This window comes from Montipora capricornis, chromosome 9 (genome assembly GCF_036669925.1).
Source record: "Montipora capricornis isolate CH-2021 chromosome 9, ASM3666992v2, whole genome shotgun sequence".
Classification (NCBI taxonomy): Eukaryota; Metazoa; Cnidaria; class Anthozoa; order Scleractinia; family Acroporidae; genus Montipora; species Montipora capricornis.
The window spans coordinates 1,721,902-1,749,742 of record NC_090891.1 but is presented as its reverse complement, the minus strand read 5'-3'; the positions used below and the strand labels follow the sequence as shown (position 1 = coordinate 1,749,742).

Below are 27,841 nucleotides of genomic sequence, written 5' to 3'. Positions count from 1 at the left end.
CAGAGTTTGATGTATCGTTGAACATTGTACAGCGTGAGCAGTACCAGGCTTGGTGGTTAGAAAGTAGATCAGTGTTGTGCTGCTTCAGAGTAAAACTGCCTCTTTTAATGTGGTATTGTGATCCACAAGAGCCACAGATAACCGCATGATGGTTCCGGGTGATGGTTCTTGAGCAAACGTGGTCCATACAGGAGACCATTAGATTCATAAAGTAACCGGGAGACTCCCAGATTATCTCAGGGAGAGTTATATTGACTTAATTTTCCACATTAGACCAAATGAATACATGAGCCCTTTTCAAAGCATGCAGTTATGATGTACTGTACAATACTTTAAATAACCATGCTCCCAGTTATTTGAATACTCAGTTTTTTTCTGCATGATGAAAGTCTAAATTACAATCTTAGGGATTCTGAACATTAAAGCTACATGCACTTACACCACAGCTATATACTAATTATGGTAACTAATTGTCATAGCAGAGCTGTACTGTTATCGAATAATGTGCTAAAAGATGATCGAGAAGCAATCAAAATTGCTGAATGAATTTGAGGATTTTAACACCCATACCAGGGCTCGAATTAACGAAAAAAATCCAGTCGCATTTTGCGATGAGATACGAAAATTTAGTCGCAATTTCGCAAATTTTAGTCGCAAAATCGCCGCCCTGCATTGTGTTATTAGCAGTTTAGCAAAAAAATGAGCCCGCAATACTTGTGTGTAAAGAAACCGCTGAAAATGGGCAAATGAGCTGTGCACGTAACATCGCAGCTAAATCACTCTACAATTGTAAACGCTATCTTCAGAGAAAATTCACAGCAAGAAACAAAATAATTTTGTCATTTATTTATTTATTTTAGCAAAAGTAGCAGCAAAGTGGCAACTGCTAACCCTTTTGTTTCGAAAGAGCGAAGGCGACAACAAACCAGATATTTTAGTCGCAAAGGGAAAAATTTAGTCGCAAATGTGACTGTATTGGTCGCAATTTCAAGCCCTGCATACTTTCCAACTCCAAGGCAAGATCATTTACATATAACTCTGTATAGTATACATACATGTGTATACTGTACACAGCAACCTTGAAAAGCAGGTTTTTTCTTATTTTACTGTATTAGTCAGTATCTAATAATATTAATAATGTAGTGGGGTTCTTTTTAGATACAGTTCTTAACACTTGTAAGTTTTCACTTGGATAGGTTGAGGACAAAACATGGAGTACCCCCATAGACTACCCAAATACAGTACCCCTAAAAATAGTTTAGAAGTAAAAAAAAAACCAATGTTACAGACTTACTTTTGTCATTCCTTGAATGGTATAATTTACCCAATTGTTTCCATCATCGCCATAGCTCAGATAATATGATTTGATAAAATACTGCTTGTCTCTGTACACAAAACCTTGTGTAGCTATTGCTGTGATAGTTATCGCTGCGTGAAGATTCACTTGCATCCAAGGGTGTTTATCCTTGTCATCAGCAATCCATCCTTTGCTGTTATTCAACCTTGCAAATTTCGGGCGTGAATCAGAATTCAAAATTGTGGAGGCTGTGATATCAGCATCAGCTATTGTGCCTTTTGCCATCCCGAGATCAGGAGTTTGATTTATGCAATCTGAAACCAACATTTATATCTTTTAAATAAACAGTATAAAAATAATTTTCGGCCTTTCAGGAAATTTTGCGTCATCCAATACAATGGCACGCATGCATCTGTATCGTACGTGCCACATAGTGCAGCTGTACTGCACATGCAGCAACTCTTTAGGTACATGTAGTTTTGAAGCTGTTAAGGTTTGTGTTAAAAAGGGTTAGGTTTGTCATACATTTGAATGAGGCTGAGTAGGATATGAAGAATTCTGCAGGTCGAGGAGGGTGTTGTCCACCAAGGCCGAAGGCCGAGGTAGATAACATCCTCCGATATCTGCAGAATTCTTCATATTACACGAAAGCCGAATTCAATAATTGCTTTATTATTCATTCAAAATATTTTCTTCGCTCAAACTTCTAAATCTACTCGCAGCCATTTTTCTGCTCAACAAAAATAACACAATCTCGTCCCCAGCTTTTTTCGGTCAACGGTTCAATAATTTGCAGCGGACTGCAATTTTGACGTCATTGGTTCAATAATCTGCAGCGGGCTGCACTTTTGACGTCATTGATTCAATATGACGAAGTTTCTTTCCAAATTTGGTGAACAGCAGCTGGTTATGGTGAATTATGCTTGTGGTTTTAACCAATCAGAAACGGGGAAATATTTTGAATGAATAATAATACTACATATTGGCAAGGTGAAAATATTGACAGTTTTCTGACTTGAACACTACTCCAGGTGATCTGGTGACGTAATTCGGAGGACTGGGGAGAAAGATTTTAACGCCGTATCCCACAACCACGCGCAGTCTTGAATGTTATTTCTGAATTCAACATGGCAGAGGCGAGGTTGGATCTCGGCAGTTTCCACTTGAATGTTCATTCAGTTACAGGAAATGTGGGAGACACGGAATGACCTGTTGAGTTTTGGCGATGGAAATACTGCAGGAAATTTGGAAACAAAACCTAAGGCCGCACGCGGTTGTGGGATACGGCGTTAAAATTTTTGTGCCCAGTCCTCCAAATTACGTCACCAGATCACCTGGCTGTGACTGTTCCAACTTCACCACTGAAGTGGCCCCCATTGACAAGTAAAATTGTGTGGTATTAGACAGAGTAAAATCAATAATTATTCCTTTCGTAGGAGGGAAAGGGTCAGAGATTATTCTTTTGTTTCTATTGAGGTGTGGGGTGCGCTAGACTCCGGAGCAAGTGGTCCGTGTTCGAGAGCTCACAGAGCCTCTCTCCAGCCAGGTGTATAAATGGGCTCAGGCAAATTTAATGCTTGGGGTAGCCCTGCAATGGACTAGAATCCCATCCAGGGGGGAGTAGAAATACTCCTAGTCACATCATGCTACAGAAACTGGGATAAGTTCCGGCCTAATGGGCCACTTGGCTCATAAGCAGACCTTACCCCTTTCTGGCAGTGCAACATGACCCTTGCTTTCAGTCAAAGGCCAGGTTTCAGACCATACAACTTTGAAATTAATTGCTGTTGCATGATGATTAATAATATTAAAACTATAAATGCAATTTCCAGGAAATTTCCACTGGACTTCGCACTAGCTATGCAGTCTCCATAATTTATCATGCACAGCCTTATGTAAATGTGGGCTCAGATATAGGATTTGCTGACATGGGCTGAATAAAAGGCTTGATATGACTACATGTAGGTCCTTTCAAGCTTGCAGATGTAACAAAATTGTTGTTTGGAAGGAATAAAAGAAACCGTACCTTTACTAGACGCTTGTGTTCCTACATTGAAATGAGAAATACCAAAATTACTACAGTATAACGGATATTATTAGCCAAGCTCATAAGCAGCCTTAAGATGATCACCTTCACGCTCTCATAAATAAGAAAATGGAAATGAAAGTAAGGAACTTAACGAAAAAAAAAAAAAAAAAACTACTCAGAATGGTGTCTGAAGTCCTAAACAAATACCCTTTTTTCCTTCCTGCTAAGGCGATACAACTCTCCCCAGAAAATTTATCGATTTGAGACAATGTAAGAACTTCGAAATTTAAAGCCTACGACTTAAGTATTGTGTAAAACTTATCAAGTGGAAATCAGCTTGCGTGACGCAAGAAAAGCCTCTAAATGTTCTCTTCAATGAAAAAAACAATGAACTGCGTATGATAAGAGGAAAACAGCAGAACAATGGTGTCTAAGGCTTATTGATTCTTCATTGGAATGGAACACTAGCGGAAGAGCAAAACTTCAGTCAATGTTTTTGTTTTGGCGTGCGACAGAAACCGCTTGACTCTTTTACAATAAAAATCAAAAGACCAAATAATTTCGGCACGATAGGAGCTGATCGCAGTATGCAAATCGTTACTCTATTCATTTTCAAACTAAAAGTGAAGGAAATTTCTAAAGCTCTAGAATATGTAAGGTCTTTTGGGGGTTCTAAAATCTCTAAAAGTTCTAAAGTTCTAGAATATCTATGGTCCATGTTGCGAGTCTAAACTTTGTAAAGTTCTAGAATATGTAAGGTCTTTTGGGGGTTCTATAATCTCAAAAATCCCTAAAGTTCTAGAATATCAAACGATCCCTTTGGGGCTTCTAAAATCTCTAAATGTTCTACAGTTCTAGAATATCCATGGTCCATGCTGTAAGTCTGAGATTTCTAAAGCTCTAGAATATGTAAGGTCTTTTGGGGGTTCTAAAATCTCTATAAGTTCTTAAGTTCTAGAAAATCTATGGTCCATTTTGCGAGTCTAAAATTTCTAAAGCTCTAGAATATGTAAGGTCTATTGGGGGTTCTAAAATCTCTAAAATCTCTAAAGTTCTAGAATATCAAACGATCCCTTTGGGGCTTCTAAAATCTCTAAACGTTCTGCAGTTCTAGAATATCCATGGTCCATGTTGTGAGTCTAAGATTTCTAAAGCTCTAGAATATGTAATGTCTTTTGGGTGTTCTAAAATCTCTAAAATCTCTCAAGTTCTAGAATCTCAAATGATCCCTTTGGGGCTTCTAAAATCTCTAAACGTTCTGCAGTTCTAGAATATCCATGGTCCATGTTGTGAAAGGTTGTCTAATACTCACAAATAGACTCGGTTGGTTTTAGTGGTGATTCCAATGGTTCTATTGGTCAAAGCGAACGTGTTTTGTGTGCTTGGCTTATAGAACGAGTAATATTTAACAACTATTCACCTCGGTGTCAGTGGCTAGCGGTGGATTTTTACTGAGCCGCGAAGCGGCAAGGTAAATATCCAACGCTAGCCACCGAAACTGAGGTGAATAGTTGTTTTAGTATATACTAAAACAGTGAGATAATATACAGCACTTCACTTCATTTTTTCCCGAGTTGCTCGGAGGTAAATAGCACAGGATATTCGGAGTTTGACAAGCCAATCAAGGCGCGAGTTCAACGCTATCCACTGTGTGTGATTAGTATGTACTAATCATAATTATTAGCGGGTTTCTACTTGGTGTAATTTAAGCGAACTTGTTTTTCACCAATAAAACCATTGGAATGACATCATTTTCTATCGGTACCAATCCTGCCATTCGCACCAATTAACCATCGGTTTGACAAGACGAATCGTATAAGTTTAGGTATATTGGACATGTATGGAGGGTGAAAGCTAAATCGCCCCAAAGCTAAAATTTTAAGAGTGCTTACGCCTAATCACTAAAACGAGCGCTTCGGCTTCATTAGTAAACGAGTGCTATATTCCTCACACGATCTCGGTAAAAAGTGTAGTTAACCGAACCGTAGAATGAAAGCTAAAATCCTAATCACTGAAACGAGCGCTTAGGCTTAATCAGTAAACGAGTGCTATATTCTTCACACGATCTTGGTAAAAAGTGTAGTTAACCGAACCGTAACATGAAAGCTACAATTTGAATGAAAAAACGAGACTAGTTAGAAGAGATAGGGATCGTTTGAAATTCTAGAACTTAAGAGATTTTAGAGATTTTAGAACCCCCAAAAGACCTTACATATTCTAGAGCTTTAGAAATCTTAGACTCACAACATGGACCATGGATATTCTAGAACTGTAGAACGTTTAGAGATTTTAGAAGCCCCAAAGGGATCGTTTGTCACCTCATCTATAGCTATCTTCTATTTTAGAGTTATTTTAAAAAGACTGAGGAGCTTTGGGGCTTCTAAAATCTCTAAACGTTTTACAGTTCCAGAATATCCATGGTCCATGTTGTGGGTTCTAAAATCTCGAAAGTTCTAGAATATCAAATGATCCCTAGCTCTTCTAACTAGAACAGTTCTAGAATGCTGTAGAAGTTTCTAATGTCCAGACCTGCACCTTTATGAGACGAATCGTATCCGTTTAGGTACATTGAACATGTATGGAGGGTGAAAGCTAAATAGCCCCAAAGCTAAAATTTTAAGAGTGCTTACGCCTAATCACTGAAACGAGCGTTTGGGCTTCATTAGTAAACGAGTGCTATATTCCTCACACGATCTCGGTAAAAAGTATAGTTAACCGAACCGTAAAATGAAAGCTAAAATCCTAATCACTGAAACGAACGCTTAGGCTTAATCAATACGAGTGCTATATTCTTCACACGATCTCGGTAAAAAGTGTAGTTTACCGAACCGTAAAGTGAAAGCTAAAATTTTAAAAGAGTGCTTACGTCTAATCACTGAAACGAGCGCTTAGGCTTAATCCGTAAACGAGTGCTAAATTCATCACACTATCTCGTAAAGAGTGTGATTAACCGAACCGTAACATGAAAGCTAAAATTTGAATAAAAGAACGAGACTAGTTAGGCTTCATCAGTAAACGAGTGCTATATTCCTCACACGATCTCGGTAAAAAGTGTAGTTAACCGAACCGTAAAATGAAAGCTAAAATCCTAATCACTGAAACGAGCGCTTAGGCTTAATCAGTAAACGAGTGCTATATTCTTCACACGATCTCGGTAAAAAGTGTAGTTAACGGAACCGTAACATGAAAGCTAAGATTTGAATGAAAAAGCGAGACTAGTTAGAAGAGCTAGGGATCGTTTGAAATTCTAGAACTTAAGAGATTTTAGAAGCCCCACAGGGATAGTTTGTCACCTCGTCTATAGCTATCTTCTACTTTAGAGTTATTTTAAAAAGACTGAGGAGCTCTGGGGCTTCTAAAATCTCTAAACGTTCTACAGTTCTAGAATATGCATGGTCCATGTTGTGAGTCTAAGAGTCTAAAGCTCTAGAATATGTAAGGTCTTTTGGGGGTTTTAAAATCTCTTTAATCTCTAAAGTTCTAGAATTTCAAATGATCCCTAGCTCTTCTAACTAGAAATTGAAATGTACGCGTGAGTACGAAAGGATGTTTTGTGAAACTTCTGGGAATGTTTAAACTGTTGTAAGCTTAAATAAAACGTCAAGTATGTAAATTTATTCATGAACAAACAAGCTCGTTTTCATGCGATGCCGAAGCAGGAACGGATAGTCAGTGACAATTATTGAAAGCTGCTTCACACACTCTGAACAATCAAGAGCGCGGATGAACCGTCTCGCGACGATAAAAGAAAACAAAACTAATTTACCTGTTCCTTGCGATAGTATGTTGATGACCAGAATTAAAGACGTCCACAAATAAGAGGACTTCCGAACAAAAAAGGCCATTTTACTGGGAATTTCTAACCAGACGAGCGCTCCTTGCAACGGGAAGTGGCTGTATTTGGACACGTAACAAGAAGATTCTTCGATTGACCAATCACTTTTTAAGACAGGGTGTGACCGGAAATGGACATGTCAGTGGAATAGGATAATTTTTTAAAACAAAACGAAATTGTTGAAGATTACCGCATTCACTGATGCCTATTTTCTGAGCTTTATCTGCTGACTAATCTATCTATCTATCTACAGCCATTCTAGTGTCCACAGTTTCCCTAGCCTTTTACAGGTATCAAATATATCAAATTCTCAACCTCGGATAATGCATTTCTCGTGCTCTGATTGGTTCACTGAATCTCGGTTATCAGCTTATATACGTTAGTTTAACCATATATGGTAAATGATTGGGCTTAGCGTTGCTAAACTAAAAGTTTCTTCGGCAGAAAGGGAAATTTCTCTCGGTATAAAGCCAAAAAAGAAAACGTTTTTGTGGAAAGTTTGGATTAATTTTGAAGCATAGAAACACGCGGAAAGGTAAGAAATGTTTTTTGTGATAAGCCTGCGTCTGTCTGACCAAGGTATTACACAACATCGCATCTGAGGACTTGCCCCACGCGCCTCGTTGGCTATTTACCATCTCATATCCAACGCGCGCTCATGGAATAATTGTTAATTATTATTCATTCAAAATATTTCCCCGTTTCTGATTGGTTAAAACCACACGCATAATTCACCATAACCAGCTGCTGTTCACCAAATTTGGAAAGAAACGTTGTCATATTGAATCAATGACGTCAAAAGTGCAGCCCGCTGCAAATTATTGAACCGTTGACCGAAAAAAGCTGGGGACGAGATTGTGTTATTTTTGCTGAGCAGAAAAATCGCTGCGAGTAGATTTAGAAGTTTGAGTGAAGAAAATATTTTGAATGAATAATAAAGCAATTATTAAATTCGGCTTTCATAGAATATTAAGAATTCTGCAGATCTCGGAGGATGTTATCCACCTCGGCCTTCGGCCTTGGTGGATAACACCCTCCTCGACCTTCAGAATTGCTAAATATTTGATTTTTCCCGTGAATATTGCATATTTGAGACACTTCCCATAGCTGGGGAGTTGTAGTTTTGGCAATTTTGCGATAGTAATAACAACAATAATAATAATAATAATAATAATAATAATAATAATAATAATAATAATGATGATGATGATGATGATGATCATGTTGATGATGAAGATGATGATGATAACGATGAGGACAACGACCACGATGATGATGATTATTATTATTCACCGGCCTTAATTAATTAATTAAAAAGAGATTTTCAGCTTAATTTAAGGTGATGTTACACGAGCCGATTTTTTAATCCATGGTAGTCGAGACAACTTTTAACGTAACTTTGTTGCGGCAACGATATGTTATACGAGAGGATTTTTAACGCATCAATGTTCTCAGCATTTGAGCTTAGGGTCTTGCTCGACAAATATAAAGCGGAACTAAATATTTTACGCAAGAGCCGATACAACGCAGAAGTATAGAACATTACTAAATCAAATCGACGTTGTATCGGCTCTTGCTCAAAATATTTAGGCTTTAAACTTTTAATTACCCCGATCAAATAAAGCCGTTTGATCCAACTTACACGGACAGGAATCTTAATTCGGTATTCCGTGGTGCATTCTGGGACGATGTTGCGTTAAAAGTCAGCGGCGGGAGTGTTGCACGCACCAACTCCAAGAAACTTCGGGCGACAACAGGTGTTTGAAAGCGATTCAGAACGTTAAAAATCGCCCTGTGCGTCATGTAACACGAGACAGCTTTTTTTAACAGAGCAATGTTGCGTGAAAAATCGGCTTGTGTAACATCACCTTTATATGTTCCATCATCAAACTTGATGAAATAAAAAAGAAAATAAATGTTTGTTCACTGACAACCGCCAAATTTAAATTTACCGTTACTATGTCCGTTCATAATTTCCCTTTCAGCGTTAGTTTTTTTGTGTCACGGCTTCCGTGACACTATTTCGACTATTGCATGAACAAGCATCCCGATTGTTCTTGTTAGCAGCATGCACAACCGGGTCGCCGATGGATTGGTCGCGTTTCTTTTGTGTCAGCACAGAGTTAATAGAGGGGACTGCTTAGGAAAGCCGGCGGGTCATCTATAAGCAATCGGGGAAACCGAATAGAAATCGTAATTTGCGATTGACGCTATGCTTCCTCTGAACAACGCACGCCTTGATCTTGGTATCGTGAACTATTTACACAGTGACATAAATAAGAGGTTGAAAATCTAAACACCCTCCAGCTGCAAAACAAAGTTGTGAACAAACGAACCTAAAATCTCGTAAAAGATAAACTTGAGAAACACAAAAGCGAACGAATGAACGAACGAAAATAGGAATTTTGACCACCTCATTGATATTAGGATAAACTAACTGAATCCAGGTTATCTCTATCTTTGTTAACACGTAATGTAGACAGTCGTTGCAAAATAAATTCATTTTTGGGTAACTTGATTCGATAAAAACCAAGAACCAATCATTGTAATGCTAGTAATTCAATCATTGTAATGCTAGTAATTAGGACGGAAAAAGCGGGCATTTGTAGAACTTTACGTATCCTCTCACAGACTCGCTATATCTAATTCAAGCAACTGATCAGTTTCCAGAAAATGATATCCTAATCGGGACTATGTCCTTTCCTAGAATAAATTGCTCGAAATCCATTAATTCATAACTTAATTGCTCGACATCCATCCATCCGTACCTTAATAAATGTTGAACCGTGACACATGCACACGTCTTGTGCCTATTTTTTCCTTTTTGGGGGTCGAGTAAGTGCCTTGTAGAGGCCCTGCCGGGGAGGGGGGGAAGAGGTCCCGTGTCGCTTGTCTGAATTTGAAAAGGTCTCGAGTCGGTGCTTTGTCAATGTTTCACGCTGCTGTGACCGTTGCTGTCGGAAATTTAAAGAAAGGATGTCGTTTATCGCGATTTCACTTTAAGTGCTGTCGCTACTTTTTGGGTCACGTCGCTTGTTGGAATTTACCCTGGCAGAGCCTCCTTGTAGTTTGTGATTCAGGGCTAAATCAGTCAATCAATCAGTTGGTCAAAACACTGTCAATGTGTCAATGTGTTTAGTCGCGGTCTGAGGTTCGTTTCCATTGCTAACAATTAAGTTTTTTCTTCCACCGCGCACCGGTGGCTCAGTTGGTTGAGCAGTGGCAGAACTCCAGCATTATTCTCAAACACGGACTCACAGAAGAATACTAAATATCACGAAAGAGGTAACATGATTGAATTTGTCGCTTCTATTCCCTTTGTATGACTGGTCAAACTCGTCCAGCTATCGTGGCGCTGTGCTTTCGAAAACTGCATCCGATCATTACAATGATAATCCTGAAGAGACAATTTTATTGGAAGAAACCAACGAGAACTTTTACGTAAGGTTAAGTGGATAATTCTTAACGTGTATATACATTATAGTTAGTCTTGTAAATTCCTGCTTAGAAACACTACACGCAAGCATGTTTTATGCCTTAACCCAATTTCGTGTTCAAATCAAGAATTAATGTTGTTGTTATTATAAGTGAGGAAAGATGTAAGGCTGCATGCGCTCTCAGCACTCCTTAGCATTTACGCAGGCTGCATTCATACACGGTACCGAACGAATTTTCTACTGGTTGAAAAATTTGAACGGACATTTTGTTGGCACGGAAACGTACAACATTTTCGCTCTGTTCACACGGAACTGACGAACCGGATTTAAGTTTAACCTTGGTCAATGGTTTTACCATGTGTTCATGCGAAAGCGCTACAATCCAAAGCTGAGTTACCACGCATCCATGGCAGCCACGCCTTTGTCACGCAAACTTTAGGTGGTCAAAGTGTTTACAGCTCGCCGGTTAAATTTTCGACCGTACCGGCTAAAAATTCGTCCTCGATTTTGGCGTTTGAACGTTTTAAGGGCGAGGCGTCTAAAATTTCGTACCCCTAAATGACCTATATGAGCAAAATTCAACCGGTAGAAAATTCGTCCGGTACTGTATGAATGTCCATTAAATTGACCCGCTCTTCGTAGCTAAGTTGGTAGGGTCATGGGTTCGAATCCCGTCGAAGCCACCTGAATTTTCAGTTGCCTGATTTGTCGATAGAGTGGTTTTCAATTGAGTATCGAAAGAAATTAGCGAATTGGTTTATAATTACTTCACTCAGTGATTGGTTCAAAGTTCTCTCGCCAGTTTTTCAACCAATCAGAAGTGAAACCAAAACCAATCATGGCTCGCGTGTGCACAATTTCCCCCGCTTTGTGTCGGCTACGTGTAATTACTTCGAGTTTTGATTGGTTTACCGAATTGTCTGCGTCCTTTTTGATTGGCCAAAGTAATTACTTTGGTTTTGGTTTTACGACACTCATTTGAAAACCGCTCTAAATGTGAGGATCACTTCTGCCTTTTGTCTATGGAAGAAACCGTGCATTTATGCAGGCGGGCTGCCCTTGGATTTATGGACTGCCCTTGGATTTTTGGGCTGCCCTTGGATTTATACGGGTAAATCCAATGTTTTGATAAACATTATAACACGAAAAATAATATACTGGAAAACACCAAATCAGAAAATAACAAAAACATTTTCTGAAAATTTCCCTTCTTGCATTTATGTTCAATTATGTCCCCCGAATGGGCGTCCGGAGACCAAGCGCATCTTTCCAGTCAATATTCAAACAGCTTTATTGTGTAATGCATCTATTACATTTCTGTGCCTTAATTTTTACTTCCAGACTATACGGTCGTCAACGAGAACGCCACGAAACAAGAATATCATTGGTTAAAAGAGGAAAAATAATCGTGCTGCACGTGCAGAACGCATTTTAGCAAAAATTCGTGCAGTACTCTACACAACAACGACGTGAAATTACCGAATTTGAGGATTTTTGACGTGAGCGCACAAATGTGAATCTACAATTCTCTTTTTTAACTCTAAAACCGCTCGTACCAATTTATTTTTAGGATACTTCGCCCACATTGTACGAAGCGAAGGAGATGGCCTAACCGCAAGAAACGCACGACAGTGCAAAGTTATATTTTGAAGTGACGGTTTCGTTGACGTCGCCGTCGTAGATCGTAAAGTCCCTATTGACTGGAAAGGCGCGGCATAAAGTAGTGAGATAGATCAGTTACTACGCGGTCTTATTTCTCATTTCTCGTGGTAATAATGTAGTAACTGACATTTCAATTTCAAACCGTTGTACATGATGTCATAGCCAGTTTGTTTCAGTTTGACATCCATTGGTCTTCAAAACTTAGATTGAAAATATCTCGATCTTTTTCCTCGAAATATCATACACAAGGTAAAAGACTGATCAGAATTTTGGAGCTTTATGAAGTTCCGGCTGAAAGCAAGAAAAAAGCGCTTCAGCCTGTCGCGTTCTGAAAGAAAGACTTTGTCTAAATAACAAAAACAACGGTCATGGGTCAGAAATGAACTTCCGTATGGCGACTAGTACATTCCATGTTGGGATGAAAAGGAAAAAATGATTTAATTACACACTATGGAATGACATAAATTGTACAAAACTACTTATAGCGGCCTTATAATCTGTTAATCTTGGAAAGCCAGTTCAACACAAGTTAAATCAACAAAAAGGTACCTTAATGCTGATACTTGTAGGCACGGAAAACGCGAGCCGGCGAAGCCGGCGAGAAGAATGTCGCAGGCTATGCTGACAAAGCAACTCGTTATGTTGAACGACGTTCATGACCAAAAATAGCCACAGACTAGCAATATTTGTTCTGCCCCGATAAGAACTCATTAGTTGACCGGAGTTAACCAACCGTTCTCCAGTCATGCACGGTTCAACCTTCGTTGATCATCAAAGTTTCCTCAATTAATTTAAGAATCGAACCGTGAATAACAAGTCAAGGATAGTGGGAAATGAGAACACGACAAATCGATAGCAGGAGATGAAGGAGGTATCTGATGCCAAAATAATTGCAATTAGGCAAAAATAATGAAGCACAATACTTGCGAGCTAATATTTTTGTATTAAAAGAAACCGTTTTTTCTTGTAAAATGCTACCCTCTCTTAAATATCGGTAAAGCCTGCTTCTCTGAAAATATAGTGTAATCCTCTTTATTGGAAAATAAATATTTCGAATTTGAGCTTACCTGTTGCATGAATCCCTTGCCCTCGATAAGACAGAACAGTGAGCGAGACGACCAACAACAAATTTAAGATACTCATGTTTAAACAGAGAGAAAAGAAACTTGTGGCCCTCAAAACTGCTCAAAAAATCGCAGTCGAATTCTGTAGAGGAAGTTTTAGGCTATTGACGCAATCAGGAATAAGATTAACCGTCAGCCGGCTTTTGTGATGCGTCATCTTGGCTCTGAACGGATACGGAAGGTGTCTGTCATCAGCGCAAATAAAATTGAATTGGATATCCTTTGTCGGTATGGGATGAAACACTAGCATCCCATCCAGGGGGGAGTAGAAATACTCCTAGTCGCTTCATGCTACACAAACCGGAGATAAGCGCCGGCCTGGTGGGCCTTCTAGGCTCGTAGCAGACTTTACCTCTATCCACTTCAGTGATCGCCTGAAACAGACTAGAACGCGGAAATTGATTTCACCCGCTGCGCATTTTACATATTCGTAGACTATTTCTCGCAATCAAAAAAAGGTAGGGATAATTCATACAGCGAATTTGAGTTTCATTTTCAGAACTTGAATAGTTCAATTACGCTGATGGTTGTATCATCGTGTAAAAAAATGCATCCTCCATGCTTTATGCAAATCGCGTAAATAAACAACTTTTCTAAAGAAAAAAATGATGCCATCGGTCCTCTCTTTGCGTTACTGAATTTCATCTGGGCTAAAAAAAGAAAACACGTTTCCCATCAATGAGAGTTAAATGAAGAGTTTATTTCTTAAATCCCATAATACATCTTGTTTACCCCCAAAATGTGCATAAATTATTGTTTGCAATTTCTCCTCGGATATGAAGATGTCCCAAGAGAAATCCAAAACAATGCCTATGCAAAATTTTGCGTGGTAAACAAGGTGTATTATGGGATTTGAGAAAGTAGAAAAAAAAAATCACTTTCATTTTTGCTTCAGATTTTGAAATTGTCTTTGCTTAACACCTGACTGGAAAAAAATTGAGCTTTGAATTTTATCCAAAGGCCGTTTACTTCGAGTGTAAGTTTTGGATTTCAAGGTCAACCACTACTCACGTTCAAAACTGACCGATTGGACCACAGAGGGTTGGTTACGTCAAAAGCTCACTCGTTTAAAATTTCAGCTTGTGAATGCAGCTTATTACAAATGCAAAACGCGAGTTTAAAAGTCTGAAAGCCCAAAACTCCCGTGCTTCATATTAATTGTGCGGCGTACACACGCATTGCTTTCTTAAAGTTAGCCTGCACTCTTACTACTTCACTTTAAACCGAAGGAAATTATGTTTACAAACAAACTTGTTCAAATTTGTTTTTAAAACCGTGTTTATATCAAAAATGTGAATTTAAAATCGCTTATCTGCTAAATTTCACTTTCAAATTTCGCGGGCGCGGCCATCTTGAATAATTGTGAGGTGTTACGGTTGCCCTATTGTTCTGACCCAAAGAGCTTTTGTCTAATAATAAGGCAACCGTAACACGTCGCAATTATTCAAGATGGCGGCGCCCGCGAAACTTGAAAACAAAAATAGGCGATTCTAAAACTTATGTGTTTCGGATACAAACACTTTCTTTGAAAATACTTTGGACTGACTTGACTGTAACGGTCATTTCCTGTGATTTAAAGTTATTTTTTTGTTGAAGTAGAGGTTCCCTTTAAACCAGTGAGCCTTTGACGTCATTTTCTCCTCGAACCAGCTCTCAAGAACTTAAAGTTAGTAATGGCGGACCATTAAGTAGGAAATTTCCAGTTAAAATAAACAGGTGTATTTTTGAAATCAAAGCTTAAAACTTTGGTCGCTTAGTGTTTGGTTAACATAGTTTTAAAATCCAAAGAAAAGTAATATTGAATTGATGTTGCTTGTTGGCGAGTGATAATACAGCATTATCAAATAGTAATAATAAAGTATTCTCGTTTGTCTCACGATGTGGTCACTTGTGATGTAGATCGCGACGTTTCGACTGCATACTGCTAGTCTTCATCAGGCGATGAGGTTGACTGGTTACGCGTCACCTTTTAAGGAGGATGCTCCGCTGTGATTGGTTGGTTTTCAGCAGCTGTGGTTGGTGCATTTCGATCCTCGCTGTTTCGGTGTGTTGTTCCTTCGGCGGTCCGCTGTCGTACTGTTCTCCTGTTGTTGTGTTTCTTGATCGTGGGCATCCATGCTTCCAGAATTTCTATTCCACTATCCCTGTTGATGTTGTTAGGGTGAAGTCTTATGTGAATCGCCTCTTTGACCCTGCGTGTGTACCAATGAGGATCACGATCAATAAACTTCACTTCGTTCCAAAGCGGGTTGTGTCCGGTGTCGTTAGCGTGTTCTGAAACGGCGGAGGTCTGGGTACGGGCAAGTCGGATGTCTCGCTCATGTTCTTTGATTCTATCTTGCATAGGTCTTCCAGTCTCGCCGATGTAGACTTTACCGCATTCACAGGGAATCCTGTAAACCACGCCATCTTGTTCAGTCGGCTCGACAGCGTCTTTCGGTCGTACTAGATGTGATCTTAAGGTAGTCTCCGACTTGAAAACAGCGCGCATACCTTTTAGCTGTAGGCAGCGGCGAAGTTGTTCGGATAGGCCTTTGACATGGGGTAAAACGGCAGTAGACTTGTACTCGATCGTGGTCTCAGCACTGCTACTCGTTTTCCTGGTCTTGGTGATTTTCTGCAAGAAAGAAAGAGGGTAACCATTAGAGACAAGAACAGACAAGAACAGAAGACAGGTGTTTCTTCTCCTTGGAGATAACAGAGTGTTTTGTTATGAGACAGTTGGCGCGCTCGTAGAGGCACTTGACAATACCGCGTTTTACTGATTGCGGGTGGTGGGAATCATACGCTAAGTACTGATCAGTGTGCGTAGGCTTCCTGTACACGCTGGTGGTGAGGCGGCCGTCAGGTTCTCTTGAAACTGCGGTGTCAAGGAAAGCGAGTTTGTAGTCGTTCTCTGTCTCCATGGTAAAGCGAATGGAAGGCTGCTGGTTGTTCAGATGTTGTAAGAAGCTATCAACGTTTCCGCGATCCAGGATGGTGAAAGTGTTGTCAACGTAGCGTTTCCAGATCCTAGGTTTGTAGGCCGAAGTAGTTATTGCCTGTTGTTCGAAACTCTCCATGTATAGGTTAGCAATAACAGCGGAGACCGGGCTTCCCATGGCTGCTCCTTCTTATTGTTCGTAAATTGACTCGTTATACTGGAAGTCTGTGGATCTCAATACGAAATTCAGGAGGTCAGCGATCTAAGCAGGTGTTAGTGTCGTGCGGTCCGCAAGGCTGGGATCGTCCTCTAGTTTCTATAGCGCGGTTTGTACAGCGGCGTCGATAGGAACATCGGTAAACATCGACTCTACGTCGAAAGGCACCATGATTTCGTTGTCTAGGATAGTCTCGCTGCTAATGGTAGATACGAAATAAGCTGAATTAGTCACCGTGAAACCCGAGTTACCTGTTAAAGGAGATAAGATGTTAGCTAAGTAAGCAGCTAAATCATATGCGAAGGTGTTAACGCACGACACAATAGGTCTTAAGGGTACATGCACCAATGCACCAATGTACCAATCACAGCTGCTGAAAACCAACCAATCACAGCGGAGCATCCTGTTTAAAAGGTGACGCGTAACCAGTCGACCTCATCACCTGATGAAGACTTGCGATCTACATCACAAGTGACCATATCGTGAGACAAACGAGAATACTTTATGATTATTGTACTTCACCACGATGAATAACAGCAACCTTTTTTACGACTTTATCAAATAGTTTTTCAAATATTGTCCTTGAAAAAAAACATATGACCATCTCCCATGATCCATATCAAGCTTTGAGTCCTCTAAATTCACGATAATAGTGAATTCAAAGCAAATTCACAATTCATGATAACCGCGAATTCAAGGGCGAGAACGGGTTGTCTTGGATGGCTTCATAGACCGAATGCATAAATTTCGTCCAAAAAAATATTCTTTTGTTTATGTGCTAATTAGCCTCACTAGCCTCGTTTGCATGGACAAAATATAACAGAAATGTTGCTTGAGAGCGAGGCTAGTGAGTCTCATTAGCACATAAAAGAATACATTTTTGGCCGCCATTTATGCATTCGGTCAATAGCTCAGATGGTTGAGCAGGTGCAGCTCAATCGCACGGTCATGGGTTCAAGTCCCTTTCAAGAAGGATTTCTTCAGGCTTCTTTACAACTGTTCAAGTGCGATTATCACTTTGTTGTCAACTAGAGTATAGTCGCCTTAATTTATAAATGAATTTACCAAGTATTCGCCGAAGGCGAGAAGAATAATTGTTTTAGTATAATTAAATAGGTGATTATTTGAAAAATAGGCATTTTCGTCAACACAACTAATTTGTTCGTCTGTTACCCCAACAAAACCGCTTGCGGCCATTTTGAAAAAACAAAAAAACAAAAAAAACGCTCCGGTCATTATCGCGTAATAATCACTTCAAGTGCAACCAATCAGCGCAGAGAATTTTCAATAATCACCTGTGTAATTATGCTAATGTTCATAAATGAGAGCAACTTATTTTTTCGTACAGCTCGGTTTAACATTCACCTGTATGATAGTGTGGAAGAGGCTTGATTGAGGTAGCAGGGAACTGCGGGACTGATGAAATTTTTGGGGCTATTTTCAAGGGATTCATTCAGATAAAAGGGACTGATTACCTGGCTCACTGAAACCCACGACCTTCGTATTAATATTTTAGACGAACACCCATCCAATATCGATCATATGTTCTAGGTTACCCATACAAAAATCCTAAGAGGTCAACCATTAAGGAAAAAAACCCTAGACAACTGGCCCATGAGCTTCGCAAGCAACATGACAATGCTAGAGAAATGCACTATCACACAAGTACAGAAAAAAATATAATGCTATTTTCCTTTAAGTTGTCTTACAAACCCCTTTTTTCAAGTCTTATTTTTCAATCAGGTCAATGGGATCTATATGAGATAAAATATCATAAAATGATAATTCTTAATTAAGCCATAACATCACACAGGCTGGCTTCAAACTAGGTATTTACCGCTTACATAGGGAGTCCCTCCCAAGGGCTTCGGAGAACAAGGGAACATGGATAATTGAACTGAGGAAATGTGGAACTGGGGAACAATGACAAAATATCTTAGGGGAGAAGGGAACATAAACAATTTTACAGATCAAAAAGCTGGGAAGAAGTTTGAAAGTAATTTTGGGAACAAGGGAACACAAGCAAATTTTTAAAGGGGACAAAGGAACAACGATCAACCCCCGAGAGGGACTCTATAGTCAATGAACGTAATCACTTGATTTGTGAATTAAACTCGAATTAAGTAGAACTATATAATTCTATGGTTTTAGTAGCCCGGGCCGTCATCACCGAAAGTATACTCTTTCTCTTTTTCGTTCCACTGTACTTGCTCATAAAACTTGCAAATGGTTTGATATATAAGGCAATCAAATGGAAGCGATAAAACATTGCTACGCACGCTATACAAAGATTTTACACTAATTACATGTAGGACGTTTTATCATGGTGTAGTTGTTTGAGTGTAAGGCAACGTGTCTACGAATTTGAGGCTAGGCTATTTTCCTTTAAAACCACGCAGTAAGCCATTTTCTCGGACACTCATATACCAACCTCGTTCTAAGGGACTCGATAGGCAAAACAGAGGCACGAGGAACATTTTTGATTACCTGCAACTCATTCGTTTCCAGGTCACCCTCAAAACCATTCCCCATTCCACAGAGACAATTATGTGCTTAGACATTCGACGGTAGAATCGAATTCTCAAAAACGATAAAACACAAAATGGAATTAAACACAAATAATAAATCAATCTAAGTATAGTTTCTTACAGCTGCTTCACACGGACCATTTAATTAATGACCTGGGTTTCCTTTCATTAATTACTACTATCATAGTAACTGTTAGTAGTAACTACTAACTATGCTATTATAAAACTCTGCCTGCATGGTTCACGCACCAAAACTAGAAGTTAGGCGATGCCTTCGAAAAGCAACTGTCAAACTCTGTTGTCCATTCGGGTGAAATTTCGTCATAGAATAATTCCTCAAGTATTCTCCGAGTCTATACTCCTGTAGTCTGTACATTTGCATACGTTGGATCCGAGGTGTCATTGGACTCCTTGAGGTAAACGTCCGATGGCACCACATCAGCATACACTGTGGGCTCATAAAGGGTAGGTTTCTCCATCTTCAGATCATTGTCTGCGTCGTCAAAGTCGGCAAGTTGTGCATACACCAAATCTCCTTTATTTGGCTGTCAAAATAACAAAAACGGAAATGCAATATACGTCGAACTTGTAGTAATTCTGAAATCAGCATTTTAAGGAATGATTATGGACGTTGATAACCAGAATGGCTATGACATTGGCACTACTAATGGTAAAGGCTGTCACGAATGTATTACCATTTACTGTAATGACATTGGTACCAATGGTAGCAATGACACTTATTAAAACTGCAATATCAATGGAAACGACAGTGGGAACGGTATTGGTAATTGCTGTGGCAATGGCAATGATAAATAGTGACAGCAATGGCAATGAAAACGGTAATTGCAATGGCAATGGTAACGGCGCTTGCGATAGAAATGTCGGTGGCAATGCCAAACGTTATGGGAATAGCGATGGCAAATTGCGATGGCAATGATCATGCCAGTGGCAGTAGTGGATTTTGTAACGCCGATGTTAATGATGATAGCAATGGCAATAGTGATATGGACGTGTACCTTAATACACACTCGAATGGAACACTGGGAGTACACTTAGATGGATAAGGTGCGGAGAAAATTGCTGCCACCTAGTTGAAAATAGAACCCTGACTGTCTGGATATGGTCACTGCCAGGTGTCATTTGAGGATAAGGGCTTTTCGTTCATTCACAGGGAGATTTATATGAATAACCTTCCGCTTCAAGTGTGTTAATGACTTATACAAATCCTATAACGGGGCGCGAGGCAAAAGTGTACTAAACAGTCATTGTTGTTGTCTCCGCGGTTTGGCGATAATATACAGGATTTGTTGCAACTTGGGTGAAACTTTACCCAAGGTGGGGAATAGATCTTATTGATGCACGTACCTTTTTGTTTGCCTTGTTTACCACTGCGTACTCGCATTCAACTTTCGTTGGGGATTCTTTTCTAAACACGGGTGCTCCAAGCAACCTGGCGGCGTCAACAGGTTGGACGCTTTCGTAGGTTGTTTCCTGCAATGAAATCAGGCATTCGCTTAAAATGATATATTCCTATGATAAAACATGTTTGAGAGATAATGGGAACAAAAGAATTGACAACTCGCAAGAGTTATCAAAAGAATTAGAAAGGAAAACTTTCAAGCAAAGAATGGCAAAAAATGTCAAAAACCAATGTTTGATTTGATTTGTTTAGTTTCTTTTAGATGAAAAGCCAATTTGTAATTTGGAAAGCCCACATAAACCATTATCATTATTATTATTATTATTATTATTATTGTTATTTGAAAAAAACACCGTCATGTCTTGCTGCATACTCTTTGATCGAAACAAATGCTGGCTTTGTCCCCATTATCTAAAATATTCTTTTCAAGATTTACTAAATGTCTCACAGTGGTTCCTAGTTTCAGGAAAGATGTTATTTAACTCCTTGGAGAATGAATGTTGTGTCCCAGCAGACAACTAGAACAATGTCTTCGCGTTACCGGAATGAAACATTTTTTCTGATTTTTAGGTTCCCTTCAACAGGAAAGGTGAACTCTAGATTTCTAGTTCAATTCATTCCTTTGCCTTAACTTTCCTTCTTTCAACAACACATACTTACGTCGAAGATGCATTAGCTGTGGGCTTCTCAGGATCTGAAAGGTAAAAATGTCATGCCTGGGATATCTTTATTTGATTCTGAATCGCAAATTGTGTTCAGCATGCACGCGCGCATTTTGATAACTGCATTTGACAAATAGATGTCAGTTTTTCATGCGTCTGTCCTGTTATTGGTCTTGAATTGCGTCATAACATTGTCAAAGTAGCTGTGGATGCACTCGGCTATCGCCTTGTTGATCCGCAGACTACTTTGACAATGTTATGACGAAATTCATTGGCAGAGGGGTCAAAATTAAGTCAAAACACGAGAAGAAAGCGAGACAAAAACGCGAGAAACTTCAAATTGACGCGAGCAATATCGCGTCATTATCGCATAAATTATAAATTTATGTGTCTGCCCGCTTATTGACAATAAAAATTAACCAATGAGCGCGCGAGAATTTTTCTAGTCATCGTCAAAATAATTACTGATCGTCATCCAAACTCATTGTTTTCTGTCTGCATTATATCACCGAATGCCAAGAGAAAATGAGGGGACAGAGACGGAGGCTCAGGGCGTTGGCCGGGATATGTCATGTCCACGAAAGTTATTTTTAGACGAGCGGAAGTCTTTGTTCTAGCGGACGTCTGTTTTCCGAGACGTCCGCATACAGTCTTGCCTCGCTCTTAGGTTCTTAGTGATAAGAGAAAATGACGGCGCACGTGGACGGCTGTTGAATATTTATTTTCTTTCAAGCATCGGACCGAGGTAGGCCAGCATGCGGACGTCTCGGAAGACTTCCGCTCGTCTAAAAATAACTTTCGTGGACATGACATATCCACAGGGCTGGACCGGGACCCTCCTTCTCTGTCCCCTCATTTTCTCTTGATGCGGAGAGAAAAATAATGCAAACTGTGTGAGAAAAACGGGTGCGGTCTTTTTTGGTGGCAGGGAAATTATCAGGGATAATAATTACTGATCCTCACAAAATCCTATTGTTTTCTCTCAGCAATACATCGACGATTTCATCCTGAGAAGAGATACATATTCAGTCTAATCCAAGTTTCTGAGGAAAACGGATTGCGCTGACTGCACTGCAATATATTGCAGCTGGCCATGGCTTGCTATAAACCGCTTTGGTATTACCTGTTACTATTTTCGCCCGGTAATTTTTTTAGTGACAATTCTCGGATGCCATCGTGTATTGCAGATCTCAACTTAAAAAGATTCGTAAAATAAATAGACGTACTTGAACGCAAACATTTTAAAATTTTATTAAGTGCACACCTTACAGTGACAAAGTTCCTTACTGATATGAAAATTACGACTGACTGATTATAATCTTCGTTCTGCTTTTCCTCAACTACTTTTTCCCCTAACCCCATTTCTACTTTTTGTTTAACATAATTGCTAATCAGGTTTTCCTCTTTTTCCTTCGCATCAATTTCAACTTTCTTATATAGGAATAGGTCCCTGCAAGATTTCACTTGCTTTTCTTTTAAATGTTGACGAGGTACATTTATACTTCCTAACTCCATCACATGATCGGTGACCTGTGGTTTCTACAACAACTTGAGCTCGCACACAACCTTCGTACAATCGAGTGACACAACTTCGCTGAAGTGAATGATTTGTGAAATGCCCCTCAAATCCTGCTTTTCGCTTGATATTCTTTACTACGTTCCCTAAAGTTTCTCTTTTGATCGCTTTATGCATGGCAGTGCCCGCAAATAAAATGCGTTGTCACTGATTTCCTTTGGCACGTGAGACAAGTTATACAGCTCAACTGGGCAGTGCTCTACTAATTCTTGTATGCCCAAACAACTTTTCTTTTGATACGCAAATGGCACAATCCCCCGTTATTAGTTTTACTAATATCTTCCATATATTGTAATAATTCCTTATCCGCTTCGTCCCATTGTAAAGATGTAATTGGTTTTCGGAATCTTTGCTCTTCTGAAGCAGTAAAAAAAAAAAAAACAAACAAAGAAAGCGTTTTCTTAGTCGTTTAAAAATGACCGAAGCAATAAATGTAGAAGATTTAGAGATATTGCCTTCAATAACAGCAGCATTCTCCGACCTCTGGCTCTGTGTTATGAAAATTGCAGATTCGTCTTCTGAAGAATCTTCCACCCAGCTTCGAAACAGGTAGTCGTACGCCACGTTATGCTTGGCAACAAACAACTCGAAATGACGAAAAACAATGCGTTATATACTATGCAAATGCTTTATCGTCATTTACATGAAATTCCGTTCATGTGAAAGAAGAAAATTCACACGTACATGTCATGTTTACATGCTGATGAAAACAATACCTTATGTAACCGTTACCTTGAATAAAAACATCACGATTTGTTTGATTTATTGTTTTCCACAAAAATGCAAAAAGGGGAAGACATTAGGTGATATAATTGCAGACAGAAAACAATGGGTTTGAATGACGATCAGTTATTATAATAGATGATTACTTCGGCTCGCAGCTAGCCTGTTCCAGGCTCTCAGATAGTCGAGAAAACGAATAGATCTGCGTGTGAAAAGCGAGTGGGGGCTTGGGTCGAGGCGAGGCGGGAGAGCCTGTAAGCATCTCTTTAAATTCTTCATTCCAGTATACCAGCTCCTGGTATACCCTCTGATTGGTCAATTTTGAAAGTTTACATCAACACTTTCGTCATCATTTTGATTCACGCGCAGAGCACGAAAGAAAGAGGTCAACTCTGTCGCCAAGTCCCAAACGTACAAGCCCTCAGATTCGAGCAAAAGTTGTGTCTGTTGAACTTAAGTCGAAAAAAAGATCCGTTTGCAATGCTTCCAACTGGTTTTGGTAAAAGCATAAATTTTCAGTTACTTCCGCGCGTTGCGAAAGCGCTTCAATGTTGTGATACGACATCTCTCCACACCGCTTACAATATAGCATCACCGGGTACGATATATAGTTCGAATTTTTCGAATTTTATCGCAGACATACAACTATTATGTCTCCTGCACGCCACAATTGTTAGCATTCAACAGCGCTCTCTGAAAACTCTGACGAACGAGAAAAATACAATATTATGTTATTCTTTCTTATGCAAATACTTGACTGCGTATTCGAATTCACCAGCTAGGGTCAATTAAATTTCTGCCTTCATCGCCTTCGAAAAAATGAGAGCAAAAAGAAAAAACCACTTTGAAAGAGCGCAAAAATTTGCCGAAAAGAGGCTTGTATTTCCGTTGCATGTCTTAAAGCTTTAAAAGATCAAGAGCGATTTCAGGAAGCGAAGGTGATGGCTACGTGTCTGTATACTGCAAATGCAATTGAAGCCATCCACATGAAATATCAATCTTTCACATTCATTATCGGTTGTCCTGATGCATCAGAGCTGAAGTTTATTGATGAGACCATCTTATCATCTAGGCCAGAAACTTCAATGGTCGGGTTTCTGTTTTCCTTGGAAAAGTCAACAGAGCGTCGGGAACGCGCAGCTTTCGAACTGGTCGTGTCTTTTGGTCGAATTTGCTAAATCTCCCGTCGGTGATTTCCTTGACACTCGTTTCCCGGTTGCTTTGACAATGCCTTCGTTCGTTTGTAAAGTTATTTTCTTAAAAGTGCCTTACATTCTGGCTAACGCACTCGCACAAGTGAGACAACAGTGACAACGGAAGGTTTTTCGTTCCACACAAGGTCCAATTCGAAGGAAGCAGCAACATCGTCCAACACAACATTTTCGCCGCCAAATGTAAGAAACGGATAACGCTAAATAGGGGAAACTCTAGGAATCTTCGTTCCCAAATACGTCACGTTTTTCTTTGAAAACCTGAAGAACTTAGAAATATGGCCTTTAGAGAATCAACGCATCACCTCTGAACAACAATAAAAGAATCGCGCTTGAACTCGCGTGGAACCACACAGTGCCGCCCATTTTCAACACTTTGACATTGACATTGTGACATGCGAAAGGTTATTTGCAAAGTGGGCGGAATGAAGAATTTTAAAGAGATGCTTACAGGATCTTCCGCCTCGCCTCGACCCAAGCCCCCACTCGCTTTTCACACGCAGTTCTTTTCGTTTTCTCGACTATCTGAGAGTCTGGAATAGGCTAGCTCGCAGCTAGCCTGTTCCCATAATCCAATAATCCAATAATGTTGCTCGCCTCAGTAATTACCTAATAAATCATCATAGGCAGGTCAAATTCTCAAGCGAGAGCTGTTAGCATTTTTCAAAAAAATATAATGGAACAAGTCAATTAACAATATTCTGCATCACTAACTTTAAACAACAAAATTTTGGGAGTAGATTGTTTCCCCGACTTTTTCTTCCTTGCGAAAAATCACAAAATCAAATGCATTTTATCTATTTTTTCTATCCTATAATAGAAGACTGAGAATGCCAAAATTTTCCTTGGAAGCTCATCACTAAATTTGAGATGAGCTCAAAGTACGCAATCTTTTTCACAGACCTCGGAAAAGCGCTTGGACCTCAGACAATCCCTAAAAATGTAAAGTGGAGCGGACTGCTTATATTGTTGCAGAATTTCGCTAAGGTAAGGGTTAGTTAATGATAATGTTAATGATAAAGAGACACATCTGCAACATCTACACGTATTATCAGGGAATTACTTACTTTTGCCAAGCCTTCTCTTGCGTCTTAACAACACAACAACCACAAGAACCACGAGCACTATAAATAACACTGCTCCCAGGGCAGCAGCAATTTTTACTGTCGTCGAATCTTTTTCGCCCTCTGGCTTCCCACTATCGCTTGCGAACGTAGGGGAACTTGTAGAATCTAAAGAAGACGCTTGATGATTAGTGGGACAATTGGCGGGTTCATACCCGAATTCTACTTTGAATCTTAACGAAGTTTGTTTTAGTTGAAGTAACTTCCTTTGTCACCACAGACACGAGGTATCTATTGAGGATAGAATAAGGATAATTTATTTTAAGTCAAATAACACGGAGAGTGGTCCCACAATCTCCCGAGCCATAGCTCATGATAAAAGTGCTTGACAACTAATCGCTAAATACTAGATATTATATATTACAAAAAAAGCCAGAGATGTATAGAAATTTGTAAGAGACTATTAAGACTATTAAAGGCAACTATTGCATTGACAGCCGATAAAATTCAGCTTATTTAAATAACTTTGAAACACAGATACCACGAGAGCTGGTCATATCATTTCGTTCATTGATTCATTCGTCACGGGAACGTTTGAACCCACAAATGACCGGCTTCCAAGGTCAGTGACTTTATAGCTCAGTTGGTTAGAGTATCACACTGGTATTGCGAGGTCATGGGTTCAAACCCCGTTGAAGTCCTGGGCCCGGTTGTTCGAAAGCCGATTAAGTTAATCCAGGATTAGCGTAAACTTTTGTTTCATGTTTTCAACTTTTTGGTGTAAGTTTCTTTTGTTTATTTTTGTTTTTCAAGATTGACTTCTTCTAATGTAAAGATTTGCCGAATAGCAGCGTTGAACAGCATTTGGGAGCAGAGAAATAAACTCCTTGAATAATTTTTAATCTGGGATTAGCGTTAATCGGCTTTTGAACAACCGGGCCCTGGGCTCAGTTGTTCAAAAGCCGATTAAAGCTAATCCCAGATTAAAAATTAACCAAGAAAATTATTTCTCCACTCCCAATTGTTGTTTAAAGCTGATATTCGGCAAAACTTTACATTAGAAGAACTCAATCGTGGAAAACAAGAATAAGCAAAAGAAACTTTCACCAAAAAGTTTAAAATATGAAAGAAAAGTTTACGCTAATCCTGGATTAAGTTAATCGGCTTTCGAACAACCGGGCCCTGAATTTTTCAGGCTTCTCTACGCAATTGCTTAAGTGTCACCCTTCACGCGACAAGGGGGCTTACGGATGTCTTCAAAAACCATGAATAAATATATTTTTCATGGCCACGGGTGCGTGAATTTCAATTTTCTCTGCGTATTTACTCCATTTACCCTTCAATAAAAAACTTTCACTTTTGGCGTCAATCCAATCATGCCGTGAATGATCAGTGAAAACTTTGACGCTGTGCATTTAAAATTCACGCCGTGAAATTGGGAGTGAAAAAATAATAATATTTAAAGTGAAATTGATCACAGTGTTCAGAGGTCAGTCGCACCATAAAATCTTGCCTCTTGTTTTCTGACTCAGGACAAAAAGAATGCCTGATCGCAGGGTACGAGAAATCTGTGAAAGCTGATCAACGCCAAGAAGAAGAAGAATTTTTATTCCTCAATATTCATGTCTGGAAAATAATGTCACATTGTAAAGAAATTCTTGTTGTCCAATTAATTGTATAAAGCTCAGGAAAAAAGTAAAATTCTACCCCCTGAAAACCACAAATAATTGCAAAATCGGTTATTTTCTTGGTGATTTTAATTTAATTAAAAAAAAAAGAAATCCTGAAATGCTGAGGCAAAAGACACCAAAGCAATCTCGTACCTCGAGTCTTCGTTCCTTACTGCGCATGCTGGTCAAAGGGAACAAAGACGCTGGGTACGAGGGTGACACCAAAGATAAATAATACCGCATGACTCATTATGTCGCAATTCACCGAACTCTGATTTTTTCAAATAGAGCTTGCGAGTTTTGTGCAAGCGAATAAAACCTATTCGCGAAGTTACAGAGAATGACTTCTAGCCAACATTGCCAGACTCCGTGGTGCCAAAGGTGTCTGACCTTGTGGACCATAGTATTTTAGCTGCCAAGATTCTTGAGCTGCGCATACCTCGTGGGATTGCCCGTTGGGTTT

General features: G+C 39.4%; 3 protein-coding genes and 1 long non-coding RNA gene across 4 annotated transcripts in view; all 4 read right to left on the bottom strand.

Moving 5' to 3' along the window:
- LOC138017101 (receptor-type tyrosine-protein phosphatase delta-like) overlaps nt 1-1,489 on the bottom strand; it is a 167,960-nt gene extending 166,471 nt beyond the window's left edge. The window contains exon 1 of the mRNA XM_068864302.1: nt 1,295-1,489. Within this exon, the coding sequence (XP_068720403.1) occupies nt 1,295-1,450 (156 nt within the window). The 5' untranslated portion in view covers nt 1,451-1,489. The remainder of the gene's footprint in view (nt 1-1,294) is intronic.
- On the bottom strand, nt 1,484-7,211 carry LOC138016351 (uncharacterized). Its single transcript, XR_011125771.1, has 3 exons — nt 7,093-7,211; nt 3,324-3,344; nt 1,484-1,611 (listed from the first exon to the last, which is right to left on the bottom strand). It is a non-coding gene; the product is annotated as an uncharacterized lncRNA (long non-coding RNA).
- Nucleotides 7,212-16,026: 8,815 nt separating this feature from the next.
- LOC138017100 (uncharacterized) lies at nt 16,027-16,485 on the bottom strand. Its single transcript, XM_068864301.1, has one exon. The coding sequence runs from the start codon at nt 16,483-16,485 to the stop codon at nt 16,027-16,029; it is 459 nt and encodes a 152-aa protein (XP_068720402.1).
- Nucleotides 16,486-18,190: 1,705 nt separating this feature from the next.
- The window catches only part of LOC138017099 (uncharacterized), a 47,946-nt gene continuing 38,295 nt past the window's right edge, over nt 18,191-27,841 (bottom strand). Inside the window, exons 4-7 of the mRNA XM_068864300.1 lie at nt 25,712-25,876; nt 22,914-23,067; nt 20,418-20,565; nt 18,191-19,597 (exon numbers count right to left, since the gene is read on the bottom strand). Of these exons, the coding sequence (XP_068720401.1) occupies nt 19,406-19,597; nt 20,418-20,565; nt 22,914-23,067; nt 25,712-25,876 (659 nt within the window). The 3' untranslated portion in view covers nt 18,191-19,405. The remainder of the gene's footprint in view (nt 19,598-20,417; nt 20,566-22,913; nt 23,068-25,711; nt 25,877-27,841) is intronic.